At 43.9% G+C, this 17,440-nt stretch overlaps 2 protein-coding genes across 6 annotated transcripts in view; one reads left to right on the top strand and one right to left on the bottom strand.

Annotated features, from left to right (window-relative positions):
* The window catches only part of Grk5 (G protein-coupled receptor kinase 5), a 200,544-nt gene that overhangs the window by 153,128 nt on the left and 29,976 nt on the right, over window positions 1–17,440 (top strand). For all 5 annotated transcript variants that reach the window (XM_050148699.1, XM_050148688.1, XM_050148706.1 and 2 more), the window contains 2 exons: window positions 16,236–16,336; window positions 17,342–17,434. In XM_050148699.1, the coding sequence (XP_050004656.1) occupies window positions 16,236–16,336; window positions 17,342–17,434 (194 nt within the window). The remainder of the gene's footprint in view (window positions 1–16,235; window positions 16,337–17,341; window positions 17,435–17,440) is intronic.
* On the bottom strand, window positions 10,114–11,314 carry LOC126505649 (glyceraldehyde-3-phosphate dehydrogenase-like). Its single transcript, XM_050148833.1, has one exon. The coding sequence runs from the start codon at window positions 11,223–11,225 to the stop codon at window positions 10,224–10,226; it is 1,002 nt and encodes a 333-aa protein (XP_050004790.1). The 5' UTR covers window positions 11,226–11,314; the 3' UTR covers window positions 10,114–10,223.

Below are 17,440 nucleotides of genomic sequence, written 5' to 3'. Positions count from 1 at the left end.
GTTGCTGTGACCAATTTCTGGTTAAACAACAACAAAAACAAAAAAAAAACCAACTTGATGAAGGAAGGATTTATTTTGGCTCACTGTTTTACAGTGTTTGGACAAGAGCATTGTGGTGGTATGAGTATGTGGCTCTTCCCTTTACATCATCATGGACAGGAAGCAACAGGAAGGGACCAGGAAAATTTATGGCTTATAAAAAGGTACTCCTAGTATCCAACTTTGTCTAACTAGGCCTTACCTCCCACAGTAACCCCATCTCCTGGGTAATCTGTTTGAATATTGTGTCTATCAATTGATGAGTCCTTAAGTCAGAACCCTCATGGTCCAGTTGTTGGAAAAGCACTCAAAAAAACATTCAGAGGTAGATTTTCCTATAGATTTCTCAAGTCTAGTCAAGTTGACCTGTAAGATTAGCTATCACACCATCTAGCCAACCTGTGGTCTCCAGGGCAACCAAGAGCATGGGAATTATTCCTACAAAAGTACTTTCTCCAACCTTCTTCATAGACCATGAACTCTATACACTGGCCCTGAATCTGGCTTTTCTCTTCTACTGAGATTATTGATTCCTGTCTCCCAGAAACAGGAATGGATCTTCACCCTGTTGTCAACGAATGTAATGAGTTCAGAGTCTGCCTTTGCCTTAATAAGGGGTCTCTCCAAGTGGCAGGCTGGGGTGGAAGGGTGATGCAACCATATGCCTGGCTTTTCAGCTTCTTGCCACAGTACTGTGAAGAGAATTGAGGGCAGAAAAGAATTGGAAAGAAAGCTTGAGGGTGGGACTTTTGAAGTCACTTTCTATACAAGTTCCAAGTAGGCTACTTCCTCCTGTTTTCCAGTGTACAGGCAGACAAAGAAGATCTTCAGTAGTTAACCAGGCTTCCCTTTTGCATTTCTTTCTCACTCCTTAGGATCTGACTGTAAGAATAGTTAGTGTTCCACTTAACCCAGTTGAAAATTACTGATCTAAGCCAGATTGTTTATTTCCTACATGAAGAAACAGGCCCAGAGAAGGACTGGTCACACAGCTTGAAAAAGAAGACTAGAATTACCCTTGCAGAACTTTGCAAGACCCTGGGCAAGAAACATGGATAAATAACATCAAAAGTGCACTGCTTGGCTTTGTTTTCGTCTTCCACCATAGGTGGCCTGCATCTGGGCCCAGATTCCCCGCAGACTGTTCTTTTGTGGTCAGTAAATGTCTAGATGCTGTACCATGTGTAGTGCTTGAGCTTACTGGAGTAGGCAGTTGGTGCCACCTTATCCTCATCTACATGTTGAATTTATTCTCTCTTACCAAAAGCGGGTTTTCATGTTGGAGGTGGGAAGAAGAAGCATTAATTACTGTACAGCACATGGGACTTTATGCTTTTAGCTCATTCTAGTTTCTGTATAATCCTCAATGAAAAACAACAGTTGTCTCCATTTTACCCTAAACCACATGGGTTAGTAATAATGAAGAAGGGGAAACTGTAAGCAAGGACTCAAATATGTGTCTGCAAATGTCCAGATTGCATTATTTACAATTGGACTAGAATCCAAGTGTCCATCAAGATGTACATAAATAGATAAAATACACCATATACGTATAGTGACATATTTAAGTCCACCAAATTCTGATACATACTACAGCATGGCTGAAGCTCAAAAACCTTGAACTAAGTGAAAGATGCCAGATTTAAAAGTGTGTGTGTGTGTGTGTGCGTGCGCGCACGCGCGCGCACGCACGCCACAGTATACATGTAGAGGTCAGAGGACAACCCATGGGAGTCAGTTCACTACTTTTACCATGTGGGTCCCAGGGATTGAACTTAACTTGTAGGCTTGGTAACAGGTGCCCTCAGCTCCTGAACCATCTGGCCAGCTCAGGATAGACAGACTTACAGAAATTACATTCAGGTTTTCCAGAAAGGATGTGGAAAAGATGATTGAAAGAGTGAACTCAACACCACTGAACTGTACACTTAAAAATGATTAAGCTAGCATATTGGTAAAAGTAGAAGAGTGACAGATTAAGAGTGAGGCTGGGATGTAGCCTTATTCTGTAGAGTTTGGGCTCTTCGGTGTTTGGGCTTCTCAGAATTTAACACACAGCAAAATTGTCCCCTGAATCAGTTTTCTGGGTGTAGCTAGAGTGACAAGGCGCTAAGAATGATCAAGTCTCAATGTGAGGTGGGGCTGTTGTCTTTAGCTTGCTCATGCTGATTGGACTCCCCTGTCCCTGAGTCTGGACTTCCGTTCCACTCGCACCCGTGCTGATTGGACTCCCCTGTCCCGGAGTCTGGACTTCTGTTCCACTTGCAGTGCGTCTTGATCATTTTCTCTTGTAAACGTCCTTCTGCACAAATTGTTCTTCATTCAGATATACCTCTGACTCCTGAACAGTTTTTCCTGGAAACAGAATTGTCTTTGTCTACAGCCGTTTCATTTCAGCTTCTCATAGCAAGATGAAGCAGGTCCCTTAGGGCTTTTTTTCCTTTCTTATGACCTTTCAGGTCAGAAAATTGGACATCCCTTTGATGCTCATACGGCCAGCTCTGCTTCTGCCCTCCTTTCTTCTCTGTGCGTTTCTTGTCTAGAATTCCATTTTGGGTATCTGCTTCTTGAGCATCCCTTCCTCCAGCTGTCCTGGGTGGGCAGAACACTGACCCTAGTAGTGCCTGTGCTTGGCTGACTCACTGTATATCCCACCTTCGCACCCACATCTGCAGGCCTTGAACACAGACATGACATTAACAGGCATAGGGATCACTGTCCCTCCTTCATCTTAACATCCACAGATTAAATCTTTACTAGAGAAAACTAGCCCGCTTTCAGATGGAGACTGGATTGGAAGCTATGGAACAGGAGGACAGTGACTATTCTAGAAGACAGAAAATCAGCTGGCTGTGTCCTCACCTCTCACACATGAAGCCTAAGGAACTCTCCTGAAGGGACACTCTACACTTCAGCCCCTTGGGACCAGACTGCCAATTGTGAAGAACCTGCATGAGGTGGCATTGGCTCACGTAGAACAAAACTGGCTGAATACAAACCACAAGGAAGAACCCCTTCTGCCCCAGCAACTTCCCTGGGGTTGCAAGCCCCATGTGCAAAGCCTGTGTAAACATCTCTGGTTGCACACTTGGCTTCACAGGTCACAACTGGGTATTATCAAATTGACAGAGCTCAGCTGGCCTCTCATTCCATGTCTGGGCACACTACATTTTGTTAATTATCCTCTTTTGCCTCTGACGTAAAGGGTCGAGGTCTGGGTCAGAGTCAGTGTGGTTTCCTTTCTTTCTCATTAGTGCTGTCCATATCCCAGGGCCCCTGGTTAAATTCCAGTATTATTTAAAATGTTCTCTTCCCATTGCTCAAGAATTTTTCATTCTGATTTCTGTGAAGACACTTGAAAAGCCAAGAAAATGTGTGTCTAGATCTGTTGAACCCAGTGAGTGTTCTCCTGAGAGCCATGTCTATTTCCCGGGGGTTCTGTGTTCTTCTTTGTTATCCAAAGGAACAGCATAGGTCCCAGTGGCCTAGTCAGTAGGGCTTGTTCCTCGTTCTTTCTTGCCTTCACATCATCACCTGCTCTCAGTTAGGATTCTTGTAGGTTATCCTGTTCTCTGAATGTTGTACAGAAATACATCAGTTTTGTCCTAAGGAGAAAATTAATTCATCCAGAACTTCATTTTTCTTTGAACCCTTCCCAGAGCACAGACACTAGGAATGGAAAAATGAAGGGAACTCTACTGCCTACTCAACCACTTCATCTCTAGGCATGGTTGTGCCTTGCCTCAGCTGTAGAAACACCTGTGTTGATGAGACCATCTCTCTAGCTCTCCCTGAGGACAAAGAGGCTGCCCACAGCCACCCACAGTCTTCATTGGTCTGTAACTATTGCTGCTGGGGAACTGACTTGACCTTTAAGCTCTTGGGCTGAATCCTGTGATGTGGACACAGGATGCACATTCAGGGAGTCTGTGACTGATGATAGACTTGACTCAGACCCCAGCTGGAGAAGCATCTGACTGATCACACTGTGCTCTCTACTTCTGCTTACCTATCAGAATTCTCATCTGCCCTCAAGGCCACCGTCCATAAGGTTCAAGAGGTCACCACCTAGAGAGTCATGTGCCTGCATTGTGGTGGAATTGTGGACTTCATATAGAATATTCATATAGAATATTGTTATTTCCAAACCAGAGTCAGAGTGTTTTCAATGTAACACCCCCACCTGTGTGTGGGTCTTGGGCATAAGTATGACATCTGATGGGGGTGGGGAGTTCTGGTTGAATTTTTTTTTTAAATTAGAAGATTGCTTCCCCTCATTTATCACTATCTCCCACAGATTAAAATCTTTACTGGAGTTACCACACATGATGGCACATGCCTTTAATTCCTTCTCAGAGACAGGCAGGTTTTCGTTGAGGCCAGCTTGGTCTACAAAACGAGTTCCAGGACAACCAGGGATACACAGAGAAACTCTGTCTTTAAAAAAAATCAACAAGGGGCTGGAGAAATGGCTCAGTGGTTAAGAGCACTGCCTGCTCTTCCAAAGGTCCTGAGTTCAATTCCCAGCAACCACATGGTGGCTCACAACCATCTGTAATGGGGTCTGGTGCCCTCTTCTGGCCAGCAGGCATACATGCAGACAGAATATTGTATACATAATAAATAAATAAATAAATAAATAAATAAATAAATAAATATTTAAAAAATGTTAAAAAAAATCAACGAAGGTGGGCGGTGGTGGTGCACGCCTTTAATCCCAGCACTTGGGAGGCAGAGGCAGGCGGATCTCTGTGAGTTCGAGACCAGCCTGGTCTACAAGAGCTAGTTCCAGGACAGGCTCCAAAACCACAGAGAAACCCTGTCTCGAAAAACCAAAAAAAAAAAAAAAAAAAATCAACAAACAAAAAATTCTTCACTGGAGAAAAATCTAGCCCCTTTTTAGACAAAAAGTAGCAGGGTGTTACCTTTCGGTTACTCAAACACCTAACCACATAGAGCTCAGACTCTGGGTCTTTGAGATCTTCATGAAGTAGAAAGATGACAGGTTGGGCTTACCTTCCTAGAAGCTTGGAGACTGCTGAGCCCTGAACTAGGCTCTGGACAGATCTCTGGATAAGTGCCTCTGAGACTGGCCATGAACACTCTATAGTGGAAGCAAGGGAAGGTTCTGGTTTTATGAGGGCTGAAGCTTAAAGGATGTGGGAAATATTCTCATTTAAGAAAATAAATAGCAGTTGGGCATGGTGGTGCACACTTCTAGCACTTTGGAGGCTGAGGCAGTAGAAGCACCATTAGTTTGAGGTCAGCCTGAAGTATAAGCAAGATCCTGCCTCATGGAGCGAGAGAGATGACTAAACTGTTATGAGTATTTGCTGCTCTTACTTAGGACCTGAGTTTGATTCTCAGCACCCACATGGTGGCTCATACCATCTTAACTCTAGTCCAGGAATCTGGATTCTCTCTTATAATGAGAGCACCAGACATGTACATGATACACATACATACAAGCAGGTTAAATATTCATACACATAAAATAAAATAATTCTTCAGTAAATTCTGCCTCAGAGGGGATGAACAGAAGGAGGGAGGGAGGGAGGGAGAAAATGAGGGAGGGAGGGAGCACCATATGGGGGGATACAAAGATACTTTAGTGTTTAAGAACACTCATTACCCTTGCAGAGGGCTTGGGTTGGGTTCCTAATACCTACACGACAGCTTAAAACCATTATCTGTAACTGTAGTTCCAGGGCATCTGACACTCTCCTCTGCTCCACAGGTACCAGACATGCACACAGTGCGCATACAAACTGTAGGTAAAACACTCAAAAAATAAAAATAAATTTTAGCTGGGCAGTGGTAACACATGCCTTTAATCCTAGAGGCAGGTAGATATCTGTGAGTTTGAAACCAGCCTGGTCTACAGGGCAAGTTCCAGGAAATTCAAGATTATACAGAGAAACCCTGTATTAATAAATCTATCTTTTTAAAAAAGAGCACACCATGTACAAAAGTAAATACTGAAAACAAAACAAGAAATCACCAAATTCCTGGAGCCATTTCTGTTTACTGGAAGTGTTTTTATAGAAATCCTGTCCACAGAAACTGATTTTTCCTCCTCCTTTGAAATATTCTATAGCTCCCTGGGGCAGGAAATAGAGAGCTCCAAGCTTAAATCTTACTGCAGATGTTGTATGGAGGCCACTAGTTCGTTCCCAACTGCTTAGCCACAAAATAACCACACAGAAACTGTATTAATTAAATCACTGCTTGGCTAATTGCCTCTAGCCTCCTATTGGCTAACTCTTACATCTTAATTTAACACATTTCTAGTAATCTGTGTATTGTCATGAGGCTATGACTTACTATGTAAAGTTCCAGCATCTGTCTCCAGCAGGGCTACATGACTTCTCTCTTACTCCACCTTCTTTCTCCCAACATTCAGTTTAGTTTTCCCCACTTAGCTCTGTTCTTCCATACTCTGCTGTAGGCGCAAAGCAGTTTCTTTATTAACCAATGGTATTCACAGCATACAAAGGGGAAGCCCACATCACCTCCCCTTTTCTATTTAAATAAAAAGGAAGGTTTTAATTGTAACATAGTAAAATTACATATAACAAAACAGGTATCAAGCAAGAATTATTATCAAGCAACAATATTTATATCTTCTTTAACTTTTATCATAACTAAAGAATACTATAAATTCTTCAATTCCATCAAAGACTCCAGAAGGAGATAATATTACCTAAGTAAACAGAAAGTGCATTGTAAGCAACTTCCAAAACTCTAGAATTTACAGAGACTTCTTGCTGTCTGGACAGTCACCCAGATTTCTTATATACCATTGGGACATCCGTCTTCGGCCTACAGGTTCATAATATCCAGCAGACTTTTCCACAGAGCAGGAAATTTCAAAGACAGTTCCACCTATATTTGCAGTTTGTCAGTCACTTTTTCTGTGTCCTGCAGAATGTCTGCCAGGAACCCCAAAGAATGATCTCACCTTTAGGCAAGTTTAATAGTCATTTCTCTGTGGGTCCTGCATGTCCAGTTCACACAACATACCATCAAGCAGTCCAGGCAAGAGCAGTTTCTTGCCCAAATGGCTAACATACTCCATGAGGAGCCTCTTCAATGCCCATCATCTTTTTGAAATAATTGGTGCTGCCAGGAGCAGATGTGTCTCGTTGTCATGAAAAGTCCTATGTTCTTAAACATTTTAAATGCCATATTCTGTAGTCTTTGAAAGGTTTGAAGAATGCTTATCCATCTGAAATACAACTCTGTACATCTAGAAAACCTAACTAAAATGACTACAAGCTTGACTATTGTGGGTGACTATCTATTAACCTATATTTCTTAATTATACATTACATTTTTAAATGAGCTGCACAAACACAATACCTTAATCAAGAGCAGAAATATACATTTAACAAAATTGAACTAAAATTTGTATCAATAAACCAAGATCCATACCAGTGCAAATCTATATCATATCCCTCTTTAAATGTAAACAAACATTTATAAATAATATTTGGGAATTTGGATATCATTCTCGCCAAAGTGCTTCCTGCTTTTTGTTGGGCAAAGTAATTTTTGAGGGGTGTTTACAGTGACTTTCAGGGGGTCTTAGTCCATTAAACCACATTAGTCTAGAATTGATCCATAGGTTCTCATCTTCTGTCGAAACAAAAGCAGAACCTCTTTTCTAAAGCAACATATTCTTAGACCCAAATTTTAAAGACAAGATATCTTTAAAGCATATTTGTTGGTTACTTAGCTCATTCACAGTCAAAAAAATCAAAGAAAACACAATAATATTCATAATCCAGACTCTATTTTCCATCTTTACGTGGCTTATTATTTTTTACTCTATAACTTTTTAATATTTATTTTATTATCTTTACTTCTTTAATGTATAACTGTCTGTACTCTGTCTCTTTAAAGACTTTGTTTTATATTTTTCCTTAACCATTTACTTCCTTTTATGACTCTATACTCTATCTTTTCTCTTCTAAGCCTATGTACATTTTTAAACACACTGTGTCTCACTTAGAGGTCTTTTATTTCTGAATCTCTCCTTATTGTACATCTGTAATCCTTTTCTGACCAGGATGACTTCTTAAAAAGCTGAGTACTTCTTAAAAACCTAAGCGGAATCATTGCTAGGGTTAATATGGCCCTGCCTGCTCTCTCCACCCAGTACAACATGGTGGAAGTCCATTAGTGCCTGAGATTTCCGGGTGGGAGCCATCCTTACCACCTCAACTCTGATAACCTATGCTGGCCTATGTTGGCCTATGCTGCCACCAAGTAACTAGCAGCATGCTGCCCACAAACTCCATTTAAATGCTCAGCCTCCCGAAAAAGCCAGAGTTTGCACTGGCAGCATGGCCCAGAAAACCACCATTTTAAAATCGTGTGGCTTTTCTTTTCTACTACTGCTGAATCAGGAAAACCTCTCTTAAAGGAGCCATCGTGTTAAGCCATGCTTAACTCTGTTTTTTTGTTTGTCTAGAATTCCTTCCCAAAGATGAACCCATAGTAGATATGGCACTACCCTGACTGGGCTGGAGAGCACCTGGACCCAAGAAATGTCTCCCAAAAGTAACTGCATCTTTTCTGGCCTTCAGCCACAAGTATCTGTCTGAAATTCCCCCTGACTTTCTATTTAGTTCTAAGAAAATTGTCCCTAGTGTCACCAAAGCAGAGATAGACCAGATGACTCCATGAAGCTAACTTCTGGTGTCTGAAGAAGGATTCTTTTTTCAAAAAATTTGGTGTCATACTTGGAACCTAGGACCTTGCAGGTAACAAGCAACACTGTATCACTGGATAACTCATAGCCTAAACACATATGTGTACATACCTTTATTTAACAAGCATATTAAGCACCTTCTGTGTTCTGAACCTCATCATTTGTTTCAGCAAGTAGAGTTGAGAAATTTCAGGTTTGAAATTTAGGTAGACCTGAATCAAGGGTCAAGTCCATTTCCTGAATATTTAGTCTCTTAGGAAATACTCCAATTTGGAAAACTGGAGTGAAATACCAACCTATTTTACCCCAGCTCTCTAAGTCTCAGCATATATGCCTATGTCCCTGGAGCCATGAATTACACTTTACATCATACTTTCCAAGAGAAGCAGAAGTATAAATGATAGGAAACTCACAGGGAGGGTCTAGCACATTGTGGCCTCTGCTCAGCACCAGCGACTGTCAAGCCAGCCCTCTCCCCTGGTGCCCATAGCCGCTGCCTCCGATCCTGGGTCCTGCTAGGTGTCTGATTGCCATTCCTTCCCTACTCCTATTGCCAGGCTTCCTATAGCCGATACAAATCCCCTCATGTAAAGGGGCATTCAGAGTATATTTGTAGGAGTGTTCATTCCTTATTCCCCTCCCTGAGGAAAAACGAGGATCCTCAGAACATCTGCCTTCACCCATGTTCAGCAGGACAAGCCAAACCTTTTGTTTAGAAAGAGGGGAACCCCTGAGGACTCCTTTGTTCTAGAATCTTGCCTTTCTGCTGTTTCGCTTTTCCTGAGAAAGTTGGAGATTGCAAATAGTTTACATACAGAATGTCAGCTGCCCACATATGAAAATATACACATCATTAAGACCTAAGTACTTGCGTCTGGAGATAGAGCAGACAGTCTCCCCAGCTGACCTTTTGTCCACTGGCAGAACCACTTCTAATGAGCATTAAATTCCTCACAGGGATGTTTTTGTATGTTGAAGCAAAACATATGTTGGACATTAGCTTGTGTGCATGCATGCATGTCTGTTCACCTGCACATGTATGCACTACCTGTGACAGGACCATATAAGCAACATTGATCAAAATATGAATAATATGCTACGTTTCCTTTTCCAACATCCATGGTTTGCTCTTTGAGGTCATAGTCACGGTTTTACATGCTAATTAGGAAGGAGCTTGGTGTCCTTCACCTCCTGCCGCTGTTTAGGGATGGGGCTTTCTGGTCAAGTTGCCAAGGTTTGAATCTTAGTTTTTATTTTTTTATTTTTTTTTGAGGGGTGCAATGAACTTTATTGATGATATTCAAGAGAGTAGGGCTCCCTAAGCCCCCTCCTGCTATTCTGGGGGTCTGGGATGGAAACTGAGGGAGATGCTCAGTGTCAAGGGTTAGTTAGGACAGGGACTGCTCAGCAGCCGAGGACCTCTCTCTTGCTGTGTCCTTGCTGGGATGGGTGGTCCAGGGCGGGCTTCTTACTCCTTGGAGGCCATGTAGGCCATGAGGTCCACCACTCTGTTGCTGTAGCCGAATTCATTGTCGTAACAGGAAATGAGCTTTACAAAGTTGTCATTGAGAGCAATGCCAGCCCCAGCATCGAAGGTGGAAGAGTGGGAGTCACTGTTAAAGTCACAGGAGACGACCTGGTCCTCAGTGTAGCCCAGGATGCCCTTTAGTGGGCCCTCGGATGCCTGCTTCACCACCTTCTTGATGTCGTCATACTTGGCAGCTTTCTCCAGGCGGCATGTCAGATCGACGACGGACACATTGGGGGTAGGAACGCGGAAGGCCATGCCCGTGAGCTTCCCGTTCAGCTCTGGGATGACTTTGCCCACAGCCTTGGCAGCGCCAGTGGACGCAGGGATGATGTTCTGGGCAGCGCCACGGCCGTCTCGCCACAGCTTCCCAGAGGGGCCATCCACAGTCTTCTGGGTGGCCGTGATGGCATGGACTGTGGTCATGAGTCCTTCCACGATGCCAAAGTTGTCATGGATGACCTTGGCCAAGGGGGCTAAGCAGTTGGTGGTGCAGGAAGCGTTGCTGACAATCTTGAGGGAATTGTCATATTTGTCATGGTTCACACCCATCACAAACATGGGGGCATCGGCAGAAGGGGCGGAGATGATGACCCTCTTGGCCCCACCCTTCAAGTGGGCCCCAGCCTTCTCCATGGTGGTGAAGACACCAGTAGACTCCACAACATACTCGGCGCCGGCATCCCCCCATTTGATGTTGGCGGGATCTCGCTCCTGGAAGATGGTGATGGCCTTCCCGTTGATGACAAGCTTCCCATTCTCAGCCTTAACTGTGCCTTTGAACTTGCCATGGGTGGAGTCATACTGGAACATGTAGACCATGTAGTTGAGGTCAATGAAAGGGTCATTGATGGCAACAACATCCACTTTGCCAGAAGTGAAGGCAGCCCTGGTAACCAGGCGTCCAATACGGCCAAATCCGTTCACTCCGACCTTCACCATCGTGTCTCTGGAAAGAGGCTGGCACTGCGCGAAAAGAAGCGGCTGTCTCTAGAACAGGCAGGAGCAGAGAGCCTGAATCTTAGTTTTTAAACCTCAGTTGTGTGACCTTAGGCAAATCATTTAACTTCTGAGCTGTCTCTGTATCTGTAAACTAGAGATGTCAATAACAGAACTTGCCTTGAGAGGTTGGACAAGACCACACTGGACAGCCTCATACCTGGCTTGTGGTAAGGAGGTGTTCATTGTGCAACTGCCATGAGGACAGCGATCATGGCTGTTACTACTGGGAGGTGAGGTAAGGTAGAAGGCCCTAGTTGCTAAGAGGATTCTTTTGGCTGTGGGTCCTGAAGCATCTCTTGGGTCATGGGTACCATGATGGGTGAAGAAGGGTTCTGTCCATGGGAGCAAGCAAGGGCCCCATGACAAAGTTTACTAAGGACATGTCCAGAGCATTGGGAGAGAGGCCAGAAAGGGGAAGCAGGTCTGGAAGGGTATTTGAGGGACAGCTCTAAGAAGTTCATGGCTTGATCCTGAAGGCAGTAAGGATCATAGGAATTGTGTTATCTGGTAAAACTGCTTTGAGTGTTATGATGTCAAACCAATAGAGAAGTGATTGGAAGAATTTATGAGGCAACTCCTAGGAGAGACTTCTGGAAAGCAGAGTGATGACGTGGAGATGGAGAGATTTTAGGATCCAGGATGACTAGGAATGTAAAATGCGGACAACCTGGTTTTGAGTGGAGCTGATGAGGTCAAAGCTGTGTCTTCCCCATGGAACTGGACCAGAACTTATAAGGTTCAAGTCTACAACTGACTCAGATGCTCCTTATCTCTACAATAAGCAACATTAGAGCACTAGGGCCCTTTTCTCTCAGTTTTCCTATCTGTGCCATGATGGATCGAAAAGTGATCACCTTTTCAAGTTCAAGGTTCTTTCTAAATATCTCACCCAATTTGTAGGGTGTATATTTCCAAGATGGCTCAAAGGGGATGCAGAGGACTGTCGATGACCACTGAGGAGATATGTGGGTGGAGGAACCTGAAGGTCCAAGTAAACCTGCTTGTGTAACTGATCCACTTTTCACTTCAACTTCTTGAAATACTTTGATGCAGAGACAAAGCCTTGGCTATGAGAGCCCAAGATATTTGGGCTTTTTCTGGTGTGAAAAAAATGCATTTTTTTTTCTTCTTTCTGTTACACAGGGTCTCTAGGAATAGTTGACATCATTGAGGTCATCAGTGTCTCCACTTTAAAGATGTCCTCTACAGGCTCATGACTCTGCAGTCTCCACCTACCCACTATTCTTTTTATAAGTCTGCATTTTCTAGACTGGTCTTACTATGTAACTTCGGGCCTTCAGCAAGAACTCTCTCTTCATCCCCTACATCCTCTGTCTCCCTCGAGGCCCTGCTCTTATCTTAAACTACTCAAGGTTTCCTTCCCGAATTGATCAGTTATTCTTCCGTTTCACTGTTGTAGTAAAGGCTATACTACTGGGTGAAAGTCATCTAGGCTGACTGTTTCAACTGTTCCCCTCTGGCTTCCCCACACTTGAGGACAGAAAGCTGTGCCCTGGCCTTCTCCCTCTCATTGGGAAGCAGTACTGAAGGGGCTCAATAGTGCCATCTTGTGGACCAACTGCTTAATCGATGGCTGAATTGGCAAAGGCTGATCTGGATTCGACTCCATCTCTCCAACAGTGAGCTTGTAACCATCAGCAGAGGCCTTGTGTGTTGGGGTGATGTACACATGCTTTGTGGCGTGATTGCTGGCCTTGTCCCAGGACAGACCCATGCCTTCTCTGCCCTCCTCAGTCTGCCTCTGTCCCCCAAATTCCTAGGCTTATTTCTTTTATGAGTTCAGCACTGAAGGCTCTGTGACACTGCAGGACTCTGGAGGACCAAGCATTGTACAGTGCTGTTCCCAGGAGAAAGATTGCAACTTTTCACATACAAGACACTAAGCCACCCCAACCAAGCTTATACTTACTCTGTATCCATTTCATTACCTATACAGCTTCAGGATCCCCCAACTCTTTCATTCAACCAGACCACTACCTCAACCATCTCCTCTACACATTCCAAGGCCTGTGGTGCCTGCATCATGCATAACTGGCCACCAGTGTCACACTTGAGATTTTCAGTGGTTGTGTACCTAGTTGGCATGTTGATGCTTAGGGGCACAGAATAGATATCACAGGGAGGTGATATTCAAAGGACAAAAGTAAGAAAAGAGGCCTAGACAGAAACAAAGGGACAAGGCCATCCACTGTCAGGGGCCTGCTCTGCTTCAGAATGGCATGGAGGATTTTTTTTTTTAATGTGTGACAGTGCCTAGGAAAACTCTTACATGAATTTTTTCTTTCTTTCTGCATGGAGAGGTGTGTTCTGGTAAACTTAGACTTCAAGAACTGCTAGGATCCCCAAGAACAAGAAGAGGAAGCCTCTGGGAGAGTAATGAACAAGGCAAAAAAGGCAGTGAAGAACATAGCAGGAGGTTCCCAGGAGAGTTGCGCCCTGATCTGGTGTCTTCTGTCTGACTCTTCTGGCAAACTCAGGCTTCCAGTCTAGATCTCTCTTTTCTTGGAATCACTGGAAAGAGGATTTGGTTTGAATCACTTAATTTCTTTTAGTTGAACCAGAAGCTGAATTTAAACCCATAGTTATTAAACCAAAACATTATTATCTGTCTATTCTGTGGCTCTCCTGCCAGGGCTCTTTGCCTGTGGGCAGCCAATCCCAAGTAAGAGAATTGCCTGATGTTATGTGCATAAATGGGTTACCTTTAGACTCATGGCAGTCCTGCTGTCCCTGAGAAAAGAACCCTGTTGGTTACTCTCACCTACAAGTAAAGGCTGAAGAGGGGGTGAAGAGGCTTCAGGCTAGGTTCTGTTTTGTCTCCGACTTCATCTTCCCAAAAGTCTTTTGAGATGAGTCCAGCCCATTTTGGTCTTTTCTTCCTGTGAACTTACAGGCTGCTGGCAGACCTTACAGTGTCTTGCTCCCTACACTAGAAGATAGAGGAGGGGACCAGATGACCATTACTTCCAGTCAGATCTCAACCAAAAGTAATCCAACCTGGGTTCAAATTTCTTCTCTACTCCTTCTTGACTGCATTATCTTGGGAAAATTACTTAACCTTTCTGAACTTTCATCTTCTGCAAGGTGATGACATAGTTGTCCCTATCTCATAGAACCACCGTGTATATTAAATAATAATGTGTGCCAGGCGTTCCATTCATTATTGAGCAAGATTGGGTGTTAGTGTATGTAAAGCATGGTAATAGACTTTTTTTTTTATTGCTTTCCAATATTAGATCTGTAAGTAACTTTCATTTGTTAGTAAAGAAAGGTCAGGGGCTAAGAAAATGTGAAGCCATCAAGTTCTGGTTTTAGTTCATTTTGTGTAATTACCATATGTAACCAAGGGACATTGGGACTTTTCTGGTAGGGTGTCTGTCACCTTATGGCATGTCATTTGTATGGAGAAAAACAATTGAGGTCAATACCACACTGGCTTTAACTTTTTCTCTCCTACTTTCCCCATGCCAGTTGCCAGTTGGGCTGATAAGGTATAAGCTGGGTCTTGTGTAGGTGAAAAACAGAAAGACCCTGGTGCCTAGTACAGACAATTTGTCAACTTGGGCCCCTCCTCTGTGAAGCTAAAGAATGGCTTCCTTCTTCCCCACAACTCCCACATCCAGCGTCTCTCACACTAAGATCAAGATCAGACCCTGACCCAAGGCATTCTGTGATTGACACTTATGCAGTGAGCATAAGTGCCAGGTGTAGAACCCACCTTCCCAACCCAGGTGGCCTACCAGCCAGCCCTCTTTCTCCTGAGTAAGATTTGCCTACAGCTGTTGGCTTGTAATTTTATTGCCTGCAGTTACTGGCTCTGAAGAGACTAAACTGCCAGAATCCCCCAACCAAATTTATCTTCTTCTTAGGGGGAAACTTTGAAAAATTCTTGAACTCTAAAAGTTCAAAGAAGCCTTCATCATCTCTGGAGTACCTTTTTCCAGAGAAAGAGATGGAGCCACAGGATGGCTAAGGTCAGGCCCCTGACTCCAGTAGGAGAATAGACATCTTCTCTTTGGGATACAATCTTAAGTTCTTAGGGCAGAGAATGGGAAGAGGACAGGAATAGATCAGGCAGAGTTCACAGAAGGCAGAGGGAACTGCTACCACCTAAGACAGCTTATGTGCTCTTGGTGAAAATGCCTTTACAGCCACACCACAGGCCACCTCCACCAGGGCTGGGGCCTCTCCAGCCAGCCGAGGAGGGAGTCCCCAAGGGGGGTGAGCCCACACAGAGGGCAGGTCTGGGAAAGAAGAAATAGATTTCAGCATTTGAAACCATGAGGAACAGAAAGTCAGCCACTTCCTTTATTCAGTAGGGATGTACTAGATGCTACCTCCCCACTCCACCACCCCCAGGATCAGCTTCCAGTAGGCACTGCCTGATGGACCTTAGCTTGTGTCCCAGCCCTATAGCTACATCTCTGTAGCTGAGAGAAAAATCAAACCATTCATAATTTACATTGCTTTTTTTTTTTTTTTTGGAGTCTGCTTGTTGCAGTTTTCTAAAAATTTCCCTGTGATTTACTAAAATTCCACTTGAAGTTCAGATGGTGTGTCAAGTCCTGGGAACAGTTGGCAAGGGTGAATGGCAGAGAGGGAATGGGTGAAGCTGGGGAAACAAGATTCTGAGATGCAAAGAGCCCTCCATGAAGTCACATAGCAGGAAATCTCACACTACGTCTGGGCTCATTCACTGCCGTCCATTTTAGAAACCTCTCTGCCACACTAAACACTGTCCATGCATTGTAGGCCAATTGTGTGTGTAGTGGGCGCAGACAGAGGGCAGGCAGCCAAATGTTAGGACAGGTATCTACATCTATGTACCATCACCTGGCATCTGGCTTGTCTTTGACCCTGTATCTATGAGGCAGTTCCAGCCACCCTGTTCCTCCCTCCTCACTGACAACAATCCTTTTCTTCTTCTAGTCCCCAGTCTTTATCGCCCAAGTTGGCCAGGACCTGGTCTCCCAGACAGAGACGAAGCTCCTGCAGAGGCCTTGCAAGGAACTCTTCTCTGCTTGTGTTCAGTAAGTGTTCTACCCATCAGGGTCCTCCCACCTGGGAGAGTCCTGCCTATTTGAATAGGTCTTGCCTGCTGTGGGATAATGCTATTGTATACTTTAAAGGTTTGTCACTTGTATTAGTTTAATAACATACTGATTGGCCATTGGCCAGGATGAAAGTATAGGCAGGGAGACCACTAAGAGAATTCTGGATAGAGGAAAGGAGAGAATCAGTCACCACCCAGATGCAGAGGAAGCAAGATGATAATGCTTCACTGAGAAAAGGTTATCAAGCCACGTGGCTAAACAGAGACAAGAATTATGGGTTAATTTAAGTTGTAAGAGCTAATTAATAATAAGCCTGAGATAATAGTCCAAACAGTTTATAATTAATATAAACCTCTGTGTGTTTCTTTGGAACTGAATGGCAGTGGGACCAGGTGGAACAGAAATTTCTGTCTACACTTGCCTACTTGGGCAAACCTGTGCCTACCTGGGCTGACTGACCCTTATCTATCTGGACAGACTCCCACCTATGTAGGCAAATCTTTTTCCTCCTTGAAAGATAGTGTTTTTTCTTCTAGACCAAACCCAAAGCCTGGGTTCTTAGGGACTGTATCCCACTCTGTCTTTTTCCACCTATGAATCATAGCCCCTTCTCTACCTCAGCAAGTCAGCATCTATTCTCACTTCAGCTCATGGTCTCCTCAGAGAACTCCTCCTGAGTTGTAATTTAATATAGCTCATCTCTGAGATTGTTGACTTAATGTTTGTGATTTACCGTTTTATGTTCCCATTTGCGTATCTACCCCATACTCCCTGCCTTACTACAGGACCTGAAACAATTGCTTGCAAGGTCAATCCAATTAAGCAACCATTTGAAGAACAAACAGGCCTCTGGCCAGGTGTAGAGCATCCATTGCAAGGCTTGGCTTGTTTGCATTCTAAAGGCAGTAACCCACTAGACTCTGTCTAGCTCCTTCAAGGTGGAAATTATAACAGGTTCATCTTTTTGTCACTCTGGACTAGGTCTGTCCATGATTACTTGAAGGGAGACCCCTTCCATGAGTACCTGGACAGCATGTACTTCGATCGTTTTCTGCAGTGGAAATGGTTAGAAAGGTGAGT

The sequence above is a fragment of the Alexandromys fortis genome, unplaced genomic scaffold, assembly GCF_014885135.2.
Source record: "Alexandromys fortis isolate MF-2015 unplaced genomic scaffold, M_Fortis_MF-2015_v1.1 scaffold_16, whole genome shotgun sequence".
Classification (NCBI taxonomy): domain Eukaryota; kingdom Metazoa; phylum Chordata; class Mammalia; order Rodentia; family Cricetidae; genus Alexandromys; species Alexandromys fortis.
The sequence above is the reverse complement of the archived record's forward strand: the minus strand, read 5'-3'. Positions and strand labels throughout refer to the sequence as shown.